The sequence below is a fragment of the Sceloporus occidentalis genome, unplaced genomic scaffold (genome assembly GCF_023333645.1).
Source record: "Sceloporus occidentalis isolate IW3139 unplaced genomic scaffold, rSceOcc1.0.p SCAF_15, whole genome shotgun sequence".
Classification (NCBI taxonomy): domain Eukaryota; kingdom Metazoa; phylum Chordata; class Lepidosauria; order Squamata; family Phrynosomatidae; genus Sceloporus; species Sceloporus occidentalis.
The window spans coordinates 4,059,771-4,083,692 of record NW_028316995.1 but is presented as its reverse complement, the minus strand read 5'-3'; the positions used below and the strand labels follow the sequence as shown (position 1 = coordinate 4,083,692).

At 38.9% G+C, this 23,922-nt stretch overlaps 1 protein-coding gene across 2 annotated transcripts in view; it reads right to left on the bottom strand.

The window, feature by feature from the left end:
- Positions 1–23,922, bottom strand: part of LOC149303161 (tetratricopeptide repeat protein 7A-like) — a 121,660-nt gene that overhangs the window by 46,997 nt on the left and 50,741 nt on the right. For both annotated transcript variants that reach the window (XM_089481493.1, XM_089481492.1), the window contains 4 exons: positions 19,490–19,607; positions 15,411–15,468; positions 14,911–14,983; positions 5,783–5,943 (listed from right to left, as the gene is read on the bottom strand). In XM_089481493.1, coding sequence (XP_089337619.1) covers positions 5,783–5,943; positions 14,911–14,983; positions 15,411–15,468; positions 19,490–19,607 — 410 coding nt within the window. The remainder of the gene's footprint in view (positions 1–5,782; positions 5,944–14,910; positions 14,984–15,410; positions 15,469–19,489; positions 19,608–23,922) is intronic.

Genomic DNA, 23,922 nt, shown 5'->3' with positions numbered 1-23,922 from the left:
TCCTAGAGCATAAAGAATAATTGTCTATTACTATACCCCCCTATCCAGAAAGACATCATCATCACTTGTCTCCTGCCTGAGGCTCACGGATGATAAAATGTGCCACTTAGCTGCCACTGGAATCTGATCCAGGATCTTCCGCTCTAAAATGATTGTCATCGTTCTTCATTTATTCCATTTACTAAGAACTTTATATTTGTAAAATACCCAATGTGTTGCCATGGTAACTTTCAAAATCAGTCAACCTTGCCCAAGGAAACATTGGTGAGTTAAAAAAGTGCCATTCTGTTCTGGTTGTGATAGGACAACAATTTAAAGGGAACCATGTTTGTTTATTTTCTTTTTTATATATACCAAAATTAGTTAAAGGGAGAAATCCATGGAAAGTGTTTTCTTTGAGCATTAAATACAGTGTAATACTCAGTGATGTAGTTTAGCATTGAAGCAAACTTGGGTTTATGTAAATGAAATGAGCTTCCATTACCTGAAGACCCAGGCGCTGCCATTGTAGGCAATCGTAATACTTTGGATAACTTTCCCTTTGAGTAAATTCGAGAAATTTGTGTCTGTCTGCGTGATTAATGCCCTTTACATGTTGAACTGTTGACACAATCTAATTAATTTTTTTTCCAAATTCCCCTTTAAAAACAGGTTTAAAAATGCTTTCGAGTGAAAAAATATTTTTTTTTTGTATAGGGTTTTTTTAAGGCTGTTATCCTGGTCCAGTCCACTAAACAAAATTCTTATAATATTTACCGTACGGTAAAATTGTCTTAGTCTTATTCACTCAGAGGGGATCTAAGAGAGGATTAAGGGACTTTGTTAGCATAGGTAGGACTTCATTAAAAAATTTACATATAGAATCAGCTCAGGATGATTTCGGAATATAACCAAAATATCATATGACTGCCTAAAATGCGTAAGATCCTCAGATACAAACAAAGTTTATTAGTATGCTGCAAAACAAATCCTGATTCTCTTCTAGATCTCTTTAAAGGCAATTCCACAAAGAAACCAACACCATGATTTATTGCTCATTGAATAGATTTTACCATTTTTTGTTTCTAAGTGCACAAAGTATGGATGATAAAACGATTATATTTGCATGCGGCTGAAACAATCATGGATCTCATTCCCCCATTTAACCCAGTGGTATATATACTAAATACGGAATGATTGGGCCGTTCTGTATTCTGTGCCTTGCAGCAGGTTGACAACTAAGAATTGTTTCCTAGTTGTTGTAGTGATGATTGAGGTTTCTTGATTTATACCTTTTCAGATTAGATTTCAGATGTGACCTAATCCTTGTCATCACAATAGGGTAGAACAGCTACAATAGAATGAGCCTCCACACCCTCTTGCACGGAAAAGGGGTAAAAGCTGTATACTCAGCTCCTGATTGGATGCGACCTCTCACTGTCGCTAGGGAAAGATACAGCCGATCAAGGTAGGAAATGTGTGTGTCGCTGCAGTGAGCTGAATGACATTATCTGCTGGAAATCCTTTAATTAGTTCTGTCTTCCTTCTATTTATATATTACTTAATACTATCATTAAGCAAATATGCCCCAAATCCTAACTTTACAGTTCTGTACGCTAAACAAACACCAAAAAAAACATTAACCAAACAGATTAAGGCAAGCAATGTTCTATGTATTAAAGACCCATTTTATTTGTATACCATGAGACCAATTTCCTGAGCTCTCGATCTGCGTGACTGTTCTTCCCCATTAAATTGAAGTTGCTGATTGTTGTTGATTGGTTCTGGCAGCCTTTATAAGGTTGGGGGAAGGGAAGAGAGAGAACTTCGGGACAGTAAATTGATTTTTGCTGGTTGTGTCACCTTTACCCACAGATCTCATCTTCCTAGAGATAAGGTTTTTAATCTAATTGTCGTCAACTCTACTGGTCAAAAAACAAAAAGCACAAACTTTAGGAAGGTTAAAGAAATTTAGTTATTCTGAAGATTGTAAATTGACAATAGGACAGGTCTACTTTAATATTGCTAACTACATACATGGGTGATGCAGAACTGAAAAGCGTAGTTACCGATATACCAAAATGTCTATTTCCTACTGATCCATAAATAAAAGACAATAACGGATTATGTGCTGTCTGCTTTTTTAGTGCTTCGTACTAGATAATGACCAACCAGAAGTAAAAGCCCAGTGTTACAATTATCTCACCCGGACTGGTGGGATAGCCCCTGTGGCACCGCTTGTGATGCGTCTCATGATTCCACTGCAAGCATTTACTAAATGAAATAATTCCCTTAATCAGGACAACTAAATATGATAAGGATCAACCGCCAGCACAATCCTTGGCAATTCCATGTATATATATTCCCATCCAGGGAATTGCCAACGTCATCTGGCGGCCATAAAGGTAATGGGTAGAGGGCGGCTGGGTCAGCCCTAGGGCAGCACCCAAACAAGATATGTCTCGGGCTATAGGACAGCAAACACAAACAGTTAATGAAAAGCTACATATCGTCTCATTTTAGATCCTTCAGTAAATGCGTGCCCTCTATCCACAATCTGATAAAGCCTTCTACAAATTTACCCTCATCAACCAGCAATCCAAATCATCCATTTTAATGAGAAAAAGCACATTATAATCTTTTAAGGGACACCTGCTTCCTACCATCACGTGCATCTGCATTAAAACAAAAACAGAATAATAAGACAATTTTACAGCACGGCTTAAGTAGTCTAATAAGGACAAGATGCATGCGCTAAAGAGGATGTTTCCATATTAAAACCTGCCAAAGATCGGCTGCTATGGAAACTCTGAAATGTACACGGCAATCGCAGGAGCTGTTATATGCAAGGCATCCGATAGACAACAATTCATTATTATTAACATAGCAAACATATTCCAGCAGGGACGCAATACACTAATGGACAGGTTATCCAGGCCAAAGACTTCTACAGAGAGCTCGGCCATATTTTTATGTATTAAATACTCTGGACAAGCAAACAGATGACATTAACACTATTCAGTAAATACACAACAGAATTAACATTCAAGGCATGCGCACAACACAAAAATTAACTGTCTTTTAACATTAAATTAACACCCTGACATATTTTGTGGTTTTTCAGATTAACATCAACAGGAATCTTGATTAACAAATCTCAATGTCTGAGAGATTAAAAACCCTAAATCTATATATAGATATAAGTGCATTTGTGCAGCCAATCAGAGGCAAGAATTGAGATTTCACGTCTCATTGGCTGCGTAGAGTCGAGACAACCTCACTCTCGGCACTCCCTGCAGTGTGTAGAATTTCTGTAACGTGGATAAGGTGATCCAGAGGACCCAGACGCTGACTGGTTATTTTTATCATGTAAAACAAACTGCCCAAGTAGTGAGAAGATGTCACCGGCGCGTATCGAATGTACCCATCTACAGCAGAGCTATAACTTACAAGGGGGGCTGCGCTCTGCTGTAATATGAGGGGACTGTAAGAGATCTGGATTGGTGTGATCTATGGACTGTCAGGACTGTAATAAATAATGTCAGGCTGAAGCAGAGGAGTGTAATAGATTATCTGGTATGCACTAAACCAGTTCCTTAACAGACAAGGTCAAATGATGCTATATTAAGATACAGCTGTATCCCCGACTGCAAAGACTTTATAACTCTACACTATTTTGTACTTTTTGAATTCCGAGCAGGACTATTTTTTGGTTTTTTTTACACATACTGCCTTAAACGTATTTTATTTCTCTGTCTGAATGAAGACATTGGATCCTACCCAAACCCTCCTTTATACACTTGTTTTCCAAACCCCATGTCCTCTGCTACCCAACGAGTTAGCTTTATTATGCAGGACTATCCGGAGACTGCGAAATGCAGCAGCGGCAGTGCTTACAAATGTCCGCTCGGTTTGTCATTGCATTCTAACTTTTTCTTCTATTGAAACTCGGATAGTAGAGTTGCTCCCAAATTAAAATTAGCAAAAACCTTGCTAATACTATACAGATTTCTAATAATGCAAATCTGTACGAGGTGTTGAGTTTTATTTCACTGATGTAACTATCCATAGCACACATCCATTTCTTCCCTCATAGCATAAGAGGGTTGCTGGGGATGGCCCTTCATAATGTATAATAACATCATGGAGTTGAACCGTTTCTGCCCTCTTCAACTCATCTATCAACAAGTTTTAGTAATTAAAAGCTTGCAAGCAGATCCCTCTTTACCAAATGTATGTATAGTAAGAAGCGCTGCGGAAATTAAAGCCCTCAACTGGTTAACAAAATCAGTTGTAAAATAAATACAACGTATACCTTCTTTACCCTAACGTATGAGCTGCTTTCTTGGTGTAGCAGCAGGGAAGGCTCCGGGTATCCCGGGGACAAAAAATCTCAGGTATGGCTATAATAGAATTTCATATTTAGAGAAATAACTGGCATTTTAGCTAAAATGAATTCCTCCATTCTTCTTAGGTTGGAATGTTCTCTGGTAACTAATATCGGAACGTCATTATAGATTTGGGGGTATTTTAATGATCAGGATGCAAACCGCTGAGCTATCCACAAAAGGCCTCATCAATTTGACAGACACAAAGGATATTCTATGTGTGCATAATAACCCTGCTCAGTGCAGACTGGTACCTCACACATCCGACACGTTACGACTCAATATATATGTGGAAAAGAAACAGTTCTTACAAATAAAAGAAAAGCTGCTGAAAAAACCCTTTTACGGCTTTAGGTGAATGTTCTTTTCTTCACTTTCTAGTAACCAGGCCACCGGACTCACTTTAGATTATAAATATATATACCGTGTACTGTATATATATATATATATATATATATATACATATATACCTTAATATATATCTGAAGGCTTACGGTGCCCTCCAATATATATTATTATAAACCATGTTTTGTACAAGTCTGGTGTGAACAGAGACGTCTTAAGAGGCCTCTCTCTTTCTGCTACTAATGTAGCGAGCTTTATAAATTAGAAATACATAGAAGTAAAACTTCACTTTTATGTTAAAAACGTGAAAAATACCAGTGCCTCAAATATATACCAAACAAAAAAGTGATATGGTGCGCTTCAATAGAAAATAATAGTTGGATCCCAGTCCAAGTTGCTTCCAATTGGCTCAAATTGCTTCCCCCTTCCCGATTTTGGTTGTTTTTTTTATCTTTTTAATGTAGTATCCCTCCTGTAGCAACTGAATGAAATCAAATCGCTGTGTCGACAAGCTGGGGGAAGCACAGAACTGTTGGTTGTTATGGATGTGATAAATACCTAAGACGGCCATATTGGATGATGTCACAAAGTCTTGTAAGACCCGGAAGGCGGAAGCGATTTGAGGAAATTGGAAGCAACTTGGACTGGGATCGGAACACAATATGAAGGACGTATCACAACTACCGGATACGCCTGGAGGAAGCTCATACTATAAAGCGAAACGCATTGCGTTAAGGAAGTTACAATTTTTTATTATTACTTTCTATTCTTATCGTGTCCATTTCTTGTGTACATATATCTGGCTACACCTTTGGAGCTGCGGATGGTACAAGACCTACACGTAATATTTACTAGTGATTAAATCATCTTTGATGATTTGATATCTTTGATATCAATAACATATAATTGTGTAAACTATTATTTTCTATTGAAGTGCACCATATAACTTGTTTGTTACTTTTATGTTGTTTCCCTTTTTGGGAGTATCTTCCAGTAAAATAAAGTCTTCTTTAACCAACAGTAACTTTGGTAACATAATTTCATAATGTAACAAACACCAGTCTGCTGACCTGAAGTTTTCAGGATACTCCACGGCAGTCATGTTGATAATGTCGATGGCATGTTGGTACTGTTTTTGTGCCGACAATAGGAGGGCCAGCAAATGAAGGCAGTTGATATCATCCTTGTATAATTTCAGCACTTCTTGCAGGTGCTCAATGGCATCTGATATCTGAAATAAATAAGACATTTTTAGAGTAATGGAAGGCAGCTATACAACACTTTTCATTTCTATATTTAGCTTTGCGGTTTAAATAGCCGTTTTAGACAGTGGCTGCTAGAATTACTTTAGTTAATACATAAATTCAAACATTCCCTTAAGCCTTTGTCATTATAGAAGCCCATAGTGCATTGATCTCATCTTCTTGTCCGAAGGGTCAACTCTAGCCTAACTGCTGCTAGCATAGCCTCCAGCCTTATGTATTATTACAGGATGACATGGTGAGCACCACACATTGTATATACATACTCCTTATAGAACACAACATGTTATATTCTTAATGCCTTCAGAAGATTAAAGTACCACTTTGGTATGGTCTGGCTTATTTACAATGGGAGACCTGTCTCTGTATGTAAAAACTCAGATAAGATAAAAAAAAAAGAGGAAATAGTAACCATTTCTTATCAGGTAAGTGGAGATGACAAGACAGCCCTAGCACTATAAGGCCATCCTCCATGTAGGACGTAGGTGATGCCCATGCCTGGATATAAGAGAAGGGGTGCTTCCTTTTTAATTCTGATGAGTCAACATTCCCAACTGCCCCACTTTAGGGATAGTAACTACACTAAGTTTGTATGTTGGTTGGGTGTATGGTCTTGTAAAAGGATATTTTGGGGATCAGGATATCCCCTCACACACATAAAGATACACCAAACTTCATACTGGATTAAAAGGTTGGATTTCACAGCAGGAAATGAAACAAGCAAGAAAGACTGTATTTTACCCCAATTATACAATTAATGTTGAATCATTAAATATCATTCCACCCGCGGACATCCCAAAAACATATTACAATTATCATCAGAGACCCTCCTTAAGGCGTAGATCACAAACGTGTATAAAGATCATCATCGGGTTGAGTTCTAGTAACAGAAAAAAAAATCCAGCCCAGCAACAATCTTCAATTAAAATGTGACTTACACTGCGCCAGCCTGACAGGTGACATTTCAAAGCAGAAGCATATTTACAAAGCCAGAGAAGCATCTTGTTAACTTGCTACTGAGGTATTACGATGGATTGCTTTATAATATTATTTTTTAAAGAAAAGAATACATTAGTTATTGTTATTTGCAATTCTATTGCCTGCTATTCTGGAGGTGTTCCTGAAATATATGCGTTCAGTTACAATAATATGATAATTATCGTGTCTTTTCAACATATTTCAGCTAATGTTTAAAGCTCATGTTTAATATTAGGTCAAAGGACTGAAATTAGAAGTAATGTCGTTCTTTCAGGACTATATTGAGCACTAATCAAGAAACACTAGGTGGAAATCATAGCCTTGAGGACTTATTAGAAAATCCAACGATGTCAAAAATTGCCTCGGGCCCCTCCGACTTCACAAGCAACCTGTCCCACAGTACAACCTTTGTGGTTGTGGCTTGTATGTGCCATCTTTGCCCCCAAACAGCATGCCTGCGCCATCTTTCCCCACAAACAGCATGTCTGTGCCACCTTTGTCCCTGAACAGCTTGTCAGTGCCAGCTTTGTCCTGAAACAGCTTGTCAGCGCCAACAGTTTGTCTGTGCCATCTTTCCCCCAAACAGCCTGCCTGTGCCATCCTTGTCCCAGAACAACTTGTCTGTGCCATCTTTTCCCCAGCTTGTCAGTGCCCCCAGGTTGTCTGTGCTATCTTCGTCACCAAACAGCTTGTCAGTGCCCCCAAACAGCTTATCTGTACCATCTTTGCCCCTCAAACACTTAAACATCTATGCTAACACACAAACACCTATATATTCATGTTAACATACCTATATGTACATTCTCACTCTAACATACATACATTCATACATATACCCTCTCGCACCCCCTTACTTTTACCTCTCTGTCACTTCACACAGTGCGAGCAGCCTTGCTTTTAATGCAGGGTCCCATAGCGTGAACTCACTGCCTTAGTGCTTGTCCTGGGCCAGTTCAAAATTGTTGAGGCACGGTCCAGCCCTTTTTGAATTTGGACTTGCCCATGGGAAGCAGAAAGGCAGTGGTGTCACATTAAGTGACCCCGCGGTAAAACCGAGGCTGCTCACACAGTGTGCAAAACAATTACACAATTAAAATCACATGAGCATAAGCGAATGAATAAGTAAATAATATGAAGGACATTATACCATGGTATTTTAATTTTTTATATTTTTGGACATTTTTACATTTTTTCTATTTATATATATCTCTGGATAATTTTTTTTTTACTATATTCCTTTTTTTAATAAATTTTTTTATTTTCTTTTATTATATTTTACTAATCACATTGTGATTAGAAAGCTGGGCTCCATTGACTTGCATGGTTGAATGCATTACACCAACACCAAACAAAGAAAGTGACTTTGCTTTATAAGCACATTTGGTTAAATAAAAACATATCTGTACCTCGCAGAAGAAGAAAAAAAAACAAAATATGTAAATAAGTGTATGTGAGTCTCATTTATTCAAATTAGTGACCATTATCACACTCTGAATTTAAGCCTCTTGACTTGCGTGTTGCCAAATCAAATTTTCAATAAACCTTCTTTGTGCCAAAAGTTTATGTAAGTCTCCCCCTCTTTCAGGTCTAGTAACCATCTCTATCCCCTGGCACTGAAAGGCATTAACCCCTTCACTATGCAGCCAAAATGCCTGCCTCCTGGTTTATATAATTCAAATATTCTTTCATCCTGATTTTTATGGGGCGACTGGTAATGTATTGTTTGTGACAACTTAAACAAGTTAATAAGTGAGTCACTGATGAACTATTGCAATTAATATGACAATACATATCATAGCTTTTCCCGTTACGGTGAAACAAAAACGTATAGAAATACACATATGTGAACAGATACAAACATTGTAGCCACATTTACAATTGCCAATAGTGGAAAGCCCAGTTGTGCCCTTTCGATCCTTCTTTTTACCAAAGTTACTTGGGGACACCATATTGCCAAATGTCTGTCTCTTTGCCTTGAACATCTACACCTTCTCTCCACTAGCGATTTAAAAAGGGGATCAGAAAAAAATTGATTTAAAAAAAAAATGTTTATGGATAATTTGACAGATTTGCATATGCTCTCAACTACAGGCAGAAGTGAATTACACTTGCTTGGAATTTCTGTCTCTGCCCTGTGTCTTGTTATATAGATTTTATTATGGAGTAAGGAATGCCTATCAATCCTATCCACAATATTTTTGGCTTTCTTGATATTAATAATGGGATAACCCCTCTCCACTAAGCATTGTGTAAGCACTTTAGCTTGAATCTGATATTCGGCATCTTTTTTTTTAGCGTATATATTCCCCTTTTGCTTTAGCTTTCTCCAAATGATTTGGATGCCATGATGTAGTACGTAGAACGGTATTACCTAGATGGGGCTTAAAATAGTGTCTGTTTCAATCGTTCGTTCTGCCGCATTCAAGACCAGAAAAAGATTCACAAATAATGAATGTGAATTTTTAATTAAATTCATTCAATTTAAGAAAATTGACAAACTGAACTACCTGAGTCTTGTCCCGGGCAAAATAAATATGTATCTGTATAATGATAATATAGAATGGTCTCCGACATAAAGACATTCATTTGTCCAATGATGTGGTAGGTGTCCCACAAACCCCCAAAAAGATTGGCACAGGAGGGGCACACTTGTCCCCCATGGCAGGCCCACATCTTCGGTGCTACTACCAGTACCAAGCACACCGATATGGTTTTCACTTTATCCAACGCAAGATGGCTTCATAGCGCACACATTAAGTATCTCTTACTGTAGAAGTCTTCTTATCTACCACCCTGTCAGTAATGTAAAAAATAACATGTATGACTAGCAGCATTCTAATCCCGAGTAACTGACAGGGTTAATCATGAAGATTCCATCAATACACTACACAAAAAGTTATTTAAATCTAATAGTTAATTTATTTAAACATTAGGGCGGCACCAATCAGGATGCGGTTAATGAATTTTATGTAACCCCCAGGGAACGTCATTTTCTTCTTCCCGATTGAAGGCGCCATCTTCTTTTTGGGTGCCATGTTATTGCCCTGCAGGATTCTATTAATGTATCTGATTTGGTGCTCACAGAATGTAACACGTATCAGTCTAACTCGCTCCATCTCCAAAATGACAGGACCTGGAAGGAAACTCCAATGTTTTTCATTTCAAATCTAACCCCTAAGGGTGTAAGGAATTTTAGCACTTTTGCTATCTTGTTTTCAGCAAAATCACCTCCTCCCTCATTTAAAAATTATAGATTGTTTCTTTCAGGACAAGTGGGGCTTTCCTTTAAAATCCTTACATATATAGATAAACCTTAATCATTTAGTATGATTTTTTTTAAACTGGGAAAAAATAAATGAATCAAGTTTTACTTGGCCGATGCGAATGAATGTATATTTTAGGCATTTGTCCTTATTTTGGAAACACCTCATACACCATGATATGTCATGGATTTCAGTCATAGTGGGGTTAAAACATCCACTTTTTGTATTTATGTTTTTACCTTAAATCTATGAATCTTCACTAAATAATGTGCCTTTAACCCTCCCAACCATTTAATCTAAAAGAAAAAGGGGAAGAATGAGCCCTTTAGGGTAAAAAATATGCACAAAGAGTGCTGATCGCTCTGTAAGAGAGCGATCGGGCAGCAATAAAAGTCAGATTTCTTTAAGAAATGGCTGTGAACTCACTACAGTATCGCTGTATCCTCTGTTCAAGGAGGAACATAAGGAGAACTCTTGAAAGGGCCAGCTGGGAGTAAGCTGTTGGGGTTTTCTAAACTGCTAAAGCAACTTTATAGAACCTAGAATAAGACGTGTCTGAAATTCTTTCTGCTCCTCATTCATCAATGTTCGCCGGATTGGACCTCAACAGATTGGTGGATTAATCACCGCTAAAGTATAAATTAATACTGCAAGCAGATCATTTCAGAAGATTTCAAGGACTGTTATGTCTGGAGCAAACAGCTGGACGTCATTGGAAGGTGACAACTGAGGTGCTACTGGATGTGGCAGACAGAATATTTTGAGCAGTAACAAGTATCTAATGTACGCTAATTTGTCCTGCTGCTAATATAAGCTCAAACAACAGATCGGGATATACAAAAAGATGGTATTTGAGTAAATAATATTACCGAAAATGTCCTAAATTGGTCATGATGAGACGCTGACTTTTCTGTTTTGCACAGGAGTGGGCTATCTATGCGACCATAGTCATTCTACAGGTATACCCAAAATGACTGTACTCTATATGTATAGCTTAACGTAAAGATTTACAACTAAATCAGGCAACAGGGAAAACAAGCACAGCGTTTTTTGATTTCCACTTTTGAAACCATGGGAAATACCATTGTATTCTCCAATATCTTCGACAGTATCTTTATCGCATGGGGAAAAAAAACTACAATTACATTTTCATTTTTCACCCTTAGCTACTATCTGAAGTCACAGTCCTCAACAGCTACAGTAATCATGCTTTTCGTTTTAATGCGACAAAGGCCAATTAACTGACAGACGCCGCTACTTATCAAAGTGATTTATCTAATTGATTCACTTGAATCGCTGTGTTGACTTGATCATACTAACTACATGTGTACGGATAACACACAATGCAGTATTTATTGAAGAGAACAAAATAATGTTATTTGAACAATGGTCTCGATTTAATGACATGGCTAAGAGTTAACAGAATTCATCAGACTTCCTAATTCTTAAATCAAGCTTTCAGGTCTTAGAAATTAGGCTATGAAAGACAAAAATGCTATAATGAAAGAGAATGGAAAAGCAGAAGTCCTAAAACAGTTTACTATGGACAACACGTTAATAAATGTTAAATTGGTACATTATTTTAACCAAGGAGGGGGAACTAACACCGTATACCTGGTCAAATTATTAATTTAGTAATATCAGAGCTTTATTCACTCTTAAATGATACAGGATTTTATAGTTTTGTAATACGGAAAATCGAATGATACCATTATTTTGTATTTAGGTCCAAAGCTATCCTGACTATGGGCCAGACCAAGGACTGGTTGGGGTTTGAGTCCTTCTGAGCACACTAGATGGGCCGAATGGTTCTTACCTGCCGTCACATTCTGTTTTTCTATGTTTCTATTTATATTCCTTTTTTTGTTACATTATTTTCAGCTGGTGGTATGCCCAAGTTTGGACCTCTTGTATTTTTACCACTGTTAAAGCTGCTATTTTGCTAACGTAAACCTCTCTTCAGCTTTACCTTGTCTAGAACTATGGCCGTAGACATCATTCCTTCCTTTCAAAGGGATGGTGTCTACTGACAGATGTCACTGCTCATAACATTAAGGAGCTCTGTAATATGAGACTCGAGGAAGTTTGTAACCCAGATGGCTTACTGAAACTCCAAGGCTGGGGCTATTTTGCCAGCTTGAATTCCCTGCCAGTGCTGAGCTTTGCAGCAATCGTGTATCAGATGGACTGTCAATTCTGTTGGGTCTGGCAGCAGCTATGTGCCATCATCATGTTCATCTCTCAGCAGATTGAACAGTGGATATTCCCAAGTAGTTCTATGCGTGATGTCACGTAGGTTAGAGTGAAGGGCGAGGTGATAAAGTAATATGCCATTAAACCCCTGACACAGCATTAAGGATGAACAGTGCTTTATGAAATCGTGGGTTAATGATGCATGCATTATTAGTAACTCTCTTGAAAATGCTTCTGTGGATTCTTCACGAGAAAACTTCCGCATAATCAAATTTAATGATTATTTGCAGTTCGTGAATGTCAATGACATTTCTATTCTGTAAAAGATCAAACACAAAGGTTTCTCGGCTCCAGATGAAAATCCTAGTTTAATAAGAAATATAGCAACTGTTGCATGCCAGAAGAAAATTCATAAGATGGGAAGAAAAATGTTTGCACTGCTCATTGCTCATGTTTTAGCTGGAAATATTATAAAAAATTAGTAAAAAGAAAAAATTTTTAAAAAAGTATAAAAAACATAATCTTTCCACAAATGATCTCACTGCTAAGAAATGACCTTCCCCAGAAAGTAAAATTAGAGTCACTGGTGAATTTATGTGTGTGGGGGGGGGACCTAGGCCCCTGACTTGAGGCAGGGTTTCCACTGCTTGGCGACATAAGTCCTCTGTACCGACAGACATGATGTATCCCAGTGTAACGTTCAGAAGAGGGAAAGCGGCGCTACAGAGGCCATAATGGATAGGTTCCGACCTCCACATTTTAAATAGACTACTTACAAGACAGGACCAATATCTCCTAAACTGACCCAAAGAGCAGAGCACCAGGACTTGCTGCTCTTGACCTAGTTGGCCGAGGCCAAAATATACCGCTGGGTATATTAAGGGATTGTAGGTCTGTGATTTAGATAGTGGTTTAACCAACGTTACACCGGAATTTCCAGGGCTCAGATATGCAAAATCTCACATTTTATTCAGTAATATTTTCAATTGCCGTGGAATATAATCGAAGAGTAAAGTTTTTTCTCATTCTTTGTTTTAACCAACATTGGCCACCATGTCATTGTTGTCAGAAACCCTACACCCCAGTCATGACTGCAATTACTTCGCCATTATTGCCATTTCCAAAAGACCCCTCTATGCGCAGGGAGAGAATTTCATGCAAGTGCTATTTTGCAATAACAACTTAAACATTTCTACTGCTGAACAACACAATGGAATTATTAACTTAGGGGTTCTCCCAGCTTTTTATCGTTCCAATCCAATCGCATAAATGCTACAATACCCAAAATAAACTAAAGTTCATTAACTGTGAAATTAAACTGTAAATACAATCCGCAGTACCTGAAATATCCCATTTATGTTAAGTTTATGCTCACAATAAAGCCTACATTGTGAGGATCTGAGATGTAGAGGTAGAGAAATTAAAAAAAAATAAAGAAAATAGATAAGTCTGCAAACATAATTTAATTTAGGATTAAAGGAATGTCAACATTTTTGCCAGTGTCACTAAAATATGACAGTATGTTTGTTGACAGAGCCCACAATGCAATTAAAGTTACCAAGAGGACTGCGTCTGTAATGTCAGAGCATGCAACACTATGGCGTCCAACTTTGTATCATAACTCATGTGTAAAAGCCAAGATAATTTCCGTGTGTATGTGTGGGGGGTTTAGGACAAAGGACAATTTAAATATGTGGCTTTTATTTCTATTAATCAGCATTGGAGGTGTAATTTTTGTAAAGTTCAAAGCAACATCCATTATTATAGTCCACTGATACCTACACCAAGCATACGTTATAAGCATACGTTACATTTGAATTTAATGCCATTTCAAATGTCTTTTTATTTCCCTTCACAAAAGCAAGAACTACTTGATCATATAATATCACATATAGAGGTCAAAGTGTGGCCAGTAGTACACAAATATTCCTAGTTACACATTTGGCAATGGATGTGGTATTTTGTGGGACTTGCTAAGCCCTGGTATGACTAGGTAGTGTCGGTGAAACATTTAAACAGGTACCGACCTACCCCAAAATAAAAAGGTACCGTATTTGCTTGATTATTAGACGACCCTGATTATAAAACGACCCCCCAAAATCTAAATATTAATTTAGGAAAAAAACAAAAAGCTTGAATATAAGACTACCCTATAGAAAAAAAAGTTTTACTAGTAAATATTAAGGCATGTAAACATTTTTTTCATATCTAATAAAAGCTATGATTGAGAAAAATATATATATTTTTTTATTTTATTTTATTTGCCAACCTGCCCCTCCAGTTATGCACATCTGCCCCCAGGGTTGCCACTCTGCCCCCAGAAATGCCTTATACCCCCTATTTGCCACTCTGCCCCATGATGTGCCTTTTAACCCTCTATATGCCAGAGTGGGTCTGATTAGATGACGACCTCGATTATAAGACGAGGGGTATTTTTCAGAGCATTCGAGCAAATACGGTAATTCTACTGACCCGTTACTATAAATTCTAATACTTACTTACCTGTCTTACAAGTCCCAGTTGCAACACCAAATATAATGTTATTTGGGGGTCGTCAGGATCTAACTGATGTGCCCTGTTCCGAAAAATAAATATATATATATATCTGTAAAGGGGTAATGGTAAGTATCTATTTCATTTTTATATGATCATTTTCTCCTGCCTTTGCCCAATTTTATCTTTATAAGTCATTTGTACTTTTTCCTGACAATGTCTTGTCCCGCTTTTAAATTAATGTACTAAAAATATAATTTATAGGTCAGATTTTGTATGTGACACAAATGTCTCACATTTTGCTATAGGGCGATACAGAATGTCTGATGACTAACTGGAGAAACTTAAATTATGGGAGCGTTTGGCAACTTCAGATAAGGCCAGTGATTAAGGGTGTCATTGCAAGACTTGAGTTTCATATGACTAATGGCTATGAAAAAAGAATTAGTAAGTGTAATTCCCAACGTAAATTTATTACAGACCATATTATAACCATTGTGCATTCTTACTTTTGTAGAGCTTGAACGGCCTTTTGATTTAAGTCATCTTGAGAGGATTTGTGATTAGCTGCAAAAAAGTAGAAATATTCTTATTCTTTTCCGTGCCGCTACGCTTAAAAACACAAACAGAAGGTCTCAAAAACAAACAAATTGGATTGGATCGGGCAGATCGCATGCACAAAAACGGCGTCAAAGATTTAGTATTACACAATGCCTTAAACGCTACAAGAGAGCACATTGTGTTGCAGAGAGAACTTACGCATGCCCAGTATTCTTCATAGGAATGTGAATTCTACAAATGTTACGAGTGTCTGTGTGATAATCACTTAAATCACATTTAAACCCAAGGTAATTCACTAGGCACTACTCCCTGGCCTCTGGTAATTCAGGATAAACTTGGTGTTTACTGGTCCCTGTGGATGGACCCGTAATGGTGTTTGTTGCTGATCCCTATTCTGGTAGGTTAGAAAAACACATTACACCAGAACGGTTTGGTCCCCATGTGCTGCTGGACACTCCGAGGGAAAGTAAATTATTTGTCTTCAATTGATGGACATGCAGCAGCTACCACAGCTGGGACAACATTCTGTAAAAAAGCATGTCTAGTAGAACAGTGTAAAACCCTTCCCCGAGTGCTGGAATATGTATGATGACAGGTCCATATAGCAACGGACAAAAATGAGAATGCTAACTGGCCCAGGCATGGCATATGGAAACAGAGGATGAAAACGATTGAAATAGAAGTATGTTAAAGCCACCGACAGTTCAGCTGTGGGTTGTAATTTCATAAAGAAGATATTAGCATTTTGGTTAATATGCATAGATAATAGTAGAGCACTACTGGTGTGCTACATTCTCGAACACACATATATATTGTAACATTGTAGGCAGATAAGAACTATTCAGCCCCTCTAGTCTGTCCATCTTTCCTGCTGTCAAAACACCAAAACTTGGTGGACTTGGTCCAGATAAGCCTCCCTTTCCACTAGCCCTAGTTTTGCTATTTTATCCTAGTCCCAGTAGCCACAGAACACACAGGGTTCAACCTCTGGGGAAAAGGGGTAGCTGTTAAAGAAGACTTAGGATCAAGTAGTTTTCTTCCTCACTGAGCAAGAAGTGTCTTCAATGCTATTGCTTTCAGATAGTAAGCTTGTGAGCCGGGCCCCCTTTACCTAATGTATTGGTTTGTCTGAGTCTGTCAGTTCTAGTTTTGTCAGACTGTTTGAATGTATGTACTATGAAGCACGCTGAGTAAATTGTCAGTGTTATATACAGTAAATAAAAAATAATAATATAGTACATCTATAAAAAAAAAGACTGTGACCAGCTAAACCCACCAGGAACATAGAGCTGCAGAGTTTTCTGCCAAGTTCCTGTAAAGTTTACTTGAGATCCTTGGTAATTTGGTTTGGTAAAACTTAGCAAGGCTTGACAGCCAATTCTGCCTGGTTTCAGACAAAATTTGTACAAGCGTATTGTTCTTTAGTTTCCCAATTCAATACCAAAACAGAAATATGCCGATGCGTTTATCTGTCACTGCACTCGGGTGTTGGTATGATGATATATCGCAAACTCCATCATTAAAAGTGATTAAACAGCTAATAATAACTGAAGAAAGCAAAGTATATTTGTGTTAAATTTTGGCGCCTATTTAGTTATGGTGACAAATGTCTAGCCTGGGACTGGAAACCGTGCTTCGCGTTGACAGCACTTGTATAATTGGCTCTATTTCCAAGGGATATCTCAGGGGTTTAATTAGTTTAGCACACACCTGCTTTAAATACCATACACAATCGTCTTTGTTTTTGCATTAAGAAGTAGGTATCGCTTCAAGCACTTCAAACTATGAGAGCAAACACATTATTAAAATGGTGATTTGAAACAAAAAAAGATCTTGAGAGCCTACGGAGGAAATAAGAGCTATGGTATCAATATTACATTTAAGAAATCAACTAAACCCAGTGAAGAACATTCAAGAAATACCTAGATAAGGCATCAATATTAGAGATTCCATCACGCTATACGGCGTACCCCAGGTTTGGCAGACCCATTGATTCAGCCCCTTGATAAGCAATGTAGCCATAAAAAAAAGATAGGACTCGCCAAACTTTGACGTAGTGGCGGGGTAAGCAATATATGGCCATATAGTGTGACGGAATTCCCAATATCGATGCCTTATATAGGTGTTTTTCAACGGTATTCACTGGGTATGCGTGGAATTTCTGCAGCAACCTGGAAATCTGAATCGGTATACTTTTCATGCTTTTTATGTTGTGTGCTCCTCTTTTTGTACATTTTTGAATGTTAGATTTGTTCTTTCACATAAAGTAACCCTTCGCACACACTTTGGAAGCCACTTCTTGTTTTTAGGAACTACAATAAATGAGCCAGGCATCTGCATTCAGTTTGCTTTCCAGAGGTAAGGTATACTTATACTTCTTCTGGGTCTCCACATGGAATTCCTAAAGACAAAGCTAATCAAGACTGTATTATTTCACCACTTTGTATATTTAAAACACTTAACTTTAAATGAGGTCCATTGATTTCATTCTCTAGAGATGGTTTACAGCACGTTGCGTATATTCAAGAGCATAGGTCAGTATGAAAGAATTAAAACAAATTAAGAAAGAATACTAAAACAGTCTGAGAGGCAATGTACAAAAGATTGTTATGTGGAAAGGCTAGTAAATAAGTAGTAAAGATTACAAAGTATAATAATCTTCCATCATAAGTGGCAGGGCAAGCACAGCTTGGTTGTACCCCAAGATATAAGAACACTTGGGGTACAACCACAGTTCCTGGCCTCAAGAATATCACCCCTCTGGAGATATGCACTAAATTATTTTAAAGGACCCGCTTGGGGGTTCCTCACTAGCTCAGACCTTGATGAGTACCACTGAAGTGCATGGGACATTTCCTGCAGGTCTCCTTTAGGTTCCATTAACAGGAAATGATGTACGAGCAGTGAATTTACCAACTTGGTTTGACCATTTGGGGGCCAAATTGTCAATTTTTTTACGGCAAAAAAGTAATATCTAACAAATATCACTATAATTACAATTTGAGCTTATGTCATTTCCTTGCACATTATTTGAATAAAATGCACCATCACAAGGATTTATTTCTATATAACCTTAACCTTTTGGCTTCAGGGAGTAGAGTGCTGGATAATTGTTTTGTTGTTCTGTGTAAGGTTCTAGACACCAGTTGAGATATCCCCCTACTGTAGACCTTACAAAGAGATTCACTAGAAGACAAAACTGGAAGGGAGCCTGTCCACAAGCCAATTGTTACCATTTGAAGAATTAGTTTTATAGGGGATACTCAAACATTGTGTATTGGCAGCTGGAAAGTTATGGTTCTGATACAGCCAAGGTTTCCATGAAAAATATAATCTGGTAACTGAAAGCCAAACAGTGGGGAACATGGCAGCTGTGGATGGGCTCATGTGGTTAAGATGTCCCTGTCCCTCATATCCCCAGCTGGACTAGAATGTGATCTACAGGATTGCAAGTTAGAAGGACTTTATTCCGCAATTGACCAGAGGTACATAGGATATATGGGACACGGTTGTTAACCATTTGGACCGTCAGGAATCAGGCAATTTCGTAGCATCTTGAGAGCGGATTAGCAAGTGCGCATACTTTTCAACACATAGGACTATAAGTTTTATTTTACTTAACCCCTTCTACAAGCTTTTTAAGCAGTATCAATCAAAGATTACATTTTAACCTATTGGGGTTCCTATTTTCATTTTTGTTGAGGGCTATTCCCTTGTTGGTGTGAATAGGACAGACTAAAAGTTTTTCTTAATAATAATAATTTCAATAATAATTTCACCCTAGCTACTATGGAAAGTATATTTGTATGGTTGTTTGGGGTCTATAATCCCTATAGCAGTGCTACGTGAAAGCATCTGAAGTGACCCTGCTGAATTGATAGCTTCCATAAAAAGGGTTGACTTACTCCTCATTAGAAACCCTATAATGTTTCACAGACAGTTGTAGATACCAGCTGGTGTAAGGAATGTTGCTTCTTTTCCTGTTCAGTCAACTGTACATAAATAATTAGTACACAAGACACATTACCATCAGTAGCTTGAAGGCTGTACACCAGCCCCAAGGCCAAAAAGCCTTTAGCGAGACATTCTCCTGCGTCTTTACCCATCTCCGTCACCAGTTTTGCAAACCGTTCTGCCTCGTCCAGCTGTAAATAAGGATAAAAATACTCATTCCAAAAATTCTCTGCCATAAGTATTAAGTAACTGTAACTGAGATAAGCAAGATTTTAAGTACTTAAAGTGCAGCAGGAGGGAGGAAACATTGACCTAAACAGAATATAAATCAACGTAAAATAACTAATTTTATATTCTATTTTGTATACATTTCCAATGTATAATGTAGCAAATACTGATAATAGCTGATAGTAGCATTATACACATACATTGCTAGTGCTGTTGAATGCCTGACGCCTCTTCAAAGAAGTAATTATTTAATGATGTAAAATGTCTTACTTTTAATTTTTGAGGGAATGCTCAATTGCCATGTGGCAAAGAGCAGGCACTGATTGCTGCCACATGTTAGAAAGTAATTTATATTTTGTCTAAGAGGAACACCCCCTTTCAACAAATATGCTACACATCTACACAAAAGTAACAGATCAGTGTTTAAAAAAATATGAAATATAATTACAATTCTGTTATTAGAGTAATGCATAAAACTTTTATTGAAACAAACAATGAATGAATGAATGAATGAATGAATGAATGAAAGAAATACGGGGAGGAAAACACAAGCAGAGCAAAGTAACTGCTGAATAAGAATGGATCACAGACCTGAATCAGCTACTGGGAAAAAAAATTATATAAAAACCCTCTGTCAGAAAATGTAATGTTTTTAATAGGTGAATTTGTGATTTAATCCCCAAAATACACCATGCTTAATGTCCTTTGACTCATCACATCAGAAGGATCATTGTGGAAAAGCAGACGTAAGGCCAGCTCAGCCTGTCTGGGGAAAGAAAGTTACCAACAAATTATATCCTCTTAAAATCAACCAGTTTGAAGCATATTTTAATGATACACTGGCTGAAAAAAACAAAGACGTGAAAATAGCCTTTTCTGAGAAACAGCAAATGAGCCTTAGAGCAATTATTCCGGCTACTACCACGGCAGTATTTAATGCAAAGCTGACAAACTTCATGACGGAACAGCAGAGAACCTTTAAATCGGCTTCACCGGGAACTGCTATTTCATGGATGTTAATTACTGCAGCATACAATGTTTAGGTGAAATGATTCTGCCATCTGATGTCCTCAGATAAACCCTGTCCCCATGAGTAGTGCTTTCAGGAGCCTCAATGTAATGTCGACCACAATACATCACCTAGGACCATGCTGCATGCCAGATGTAGATTAATATGGGTGGAATAAAAACACCTTAACTGGAGCATGAAATCCACGCATTAATTCACCTTTAACAAGCAGTAACCATTAAACTGAAAACACACAAAATCCAGCCTGCGTAACACTCATATCCTAGATTCCTATGTCAAACTAAGAGATGAGCTAAAATGCATATATTTATCCATAACATGTAAAGATTTGGAGGGGTTATAAGACAATAATATATATTGTGTAGGGCTGCAACTAACGATTATTTTAATAATCGATTAGTTGGCCGATAATTTTTTCGATTAATCGGATAAAAAAAAACAATATGCAAATTTTTGGTTTATTTAAAATTTAATGAACTGAATGTTAAAAAACAACTTAAAATTTACATTAACATTTTTATTTTGTTATGATGTAATAAAAAAACAATATGTTCAAAGTACAAAAACCCAAACACAATATTTATGAAACAAAATAACCCCAAACATTCTAAAAGGGGTGGACTATTACTGTTCAAGAAACTTTGCCCCAGCCCTGGCACTTTGCACCCAGCACTTTGCACCCAGCACTTTGCACCCAGCACTTTGCACCCAGCCCTGGCACTTTGCACCCAGCACTTTGCCCCACCCCTGGCACTTTGCACCCGGCACTTTGCACCCGGCACTTTGCACCCAGCCCTGGCACTTTGCACCCAGCACTCAGCACTTTGCCCCAGCCCTGGCACTTTGCACCCAGAACTTTGCACCCAGCCCTGGCACTTTGCACCCAGAACTTTGCACCCAGCCCTGGCACTTTGCACCCAGCCCTGGCACTTTGCACCCAGCACTTTGCCCCAGCCCTGGCACTGTGCACCCAGCACTTTGCACCCAGCCCTGGCACTTTGCACCCAGAACTTTGCACCCTGGCACTTTGCACCCAGCCCTGGCACTTTGCACCCAGCCCTGGCACTTTGCATCCAGCACTTTGCACTGTGCCCCTGCACCCAGTCTCCAACTCTGCCCTGCACCCAGCCCTGCCCCCACATTCTGCCCTGCCCCCACACTCACACCCTGCACCCACTCTGCCCTGCACCCACACTCACACCCTGCACCCACTCTGCCCTGCACCCAGTCTCCAACTCTGCCCTGCACCCAGTCTCCAACTCTGCCCTGCACCCAGTCTCCAACTCTGCCCTGCACCCCCACCCCCACTCTGCCCTGCACCCAGTCTCCTGCCCTGCCCCCACACTCACACCCTGCCCTGCATCCCCACCCCCACTCTGCCCTGCACTCAGTCTCCTACCCTGGCCTGCCCCCCCACCCCCACTCTGCCCTGCATCCCCTGAAACCCCACCCCCACCCCCGCGAATCGCTCTGTGCGAACGGAGCCACACGCAACTAAAAGAAGGCGGAGAGTGCAGCGGAAGCGGGGAACGCTCGCGGAGGTAAGTAAAAGGAGCCGAGTGCTCCAACAACGAATCGATCACTCGATTAATCGATAACGGAAATCGTCGACAACGATTTCCGTTATCGATTATTATCGATTTTATCGATTCGTTGTTTCAGCCCTAATATTGTGTAAACCTCTATAGTTATAGTATAGTTATTCTAGAGCAAGGGCCTACCTGGAGTATTTGACACATGGAGCGGATCCCCCAACCTCCCCTACTTTTAAATAATCACCCACACTCACTAGCTCTTACTCACGCTCTCTAACACTCATACTCAAGTGTCTTTTCTTTGTCCGTTTTTCATGTGTCTTCTTTCTTTGTCCCTGTCTATGTAAACCAGGGCAGAGACTCCAGGCACATCCCATGGCTCCGTTTCTTTTGTTCGCTGAGAGCCTTGAGAGGCCAGAATAATGAAGAAAGATTTGTGATATAAGAGAAGGGTTTCTGCACCTCTCTCTATGAATCTCAAGAGGCAGGAGCCACAGGGCCACCCTCTCCCCTGGTCCCTCCAATTGGGTGGAGGGGTTCCCTATTTTTATTTGTATCTGTATAACTCTCCGGGTCTCCTTCCCTTTTCTGCAGGGCGGGGAGCGGCGTTTAGGCCCACCCACTTCCCTCCTACGCTTAGTAAATTGAATTGTATTTGGATCTAACCCCACTTCCACATTGTGCTAACCCTGCCCCTTCTATACCTGGTCCCGCCTCCGCACACTGCTGGCCCCACCCAACAAGAAGCCGGTTCCCCAGCATAGTGAGGGCTCCAGGTGGCCGATCCTGGGAAGTTCCCTGGAACGCTGGTCATCCAACCTGCTGCCGGAGATTGGAGAAGTCATGTTTGTATCACAATAGCTGCCAAAATCCCTTCAAATGTGGATAGAAGGACCTCTATATATTTTAACTTAATAGTAATAAAGTGTCCCTTTCTAAACTATATACTTTCCTATATCAGGGGAAAAATATTGTGTGCTGTATACAGTACTGTAGGTAAAACAAATCTTGTTTTATCTCCTATTTTTTACTTAACAGGGTGGTAGATAATAAGACTTCTATAGTAAGAGATTCCTAATGTGGGCACCAGGAAGCCATCTTACGGTGGGAAGTAGTGGAGCAGAATCTGTTCGCATGGTACTGATAGTAGCTCTACTAGCCAAGGGACTGTAATAACTGAACGGAGCCTGTCCTATTAATGATGGACTCTTCAGCTGAGCCAACACACATATTAGGTTTTGATTGCAAAGTACAGAAAATACCCAACAGAAATATTTATTTTTAGGAATAACACATTGCTTGATAGTTCAGAAAGCTGCATTTGAAGAATAGTGTCTGGTAGCCTAACAACCCAGGATTTAAATATAAAATAAAATAAAAAATAACAGCCAATGAATACACAAAATTCAGAGCACAGATAGCCAGGATATTTTTTTAAAGCAGGAGTTTGCTTCTCATATCATGCGTTTCCTTATTTCTTCTGCACAACACAATACAAAGGAGAAGGAAGAAAATAATGAGAATTGCTCCATACAGTGTGCGGCCACCAGCTGGATATGCCCAGCCACTCACTGGGTGAGCATTAAAACGTAGCGTGCGACCTCTCATATACGTAGCGTGCAACCTCTTAATACCGGCCATCGGCAGCACCTGTGTCATGTGCGGAGGCTGGCTTTAAAGTGCCAGGGCCCTCTTGTCATCTGCCGTTGGGCC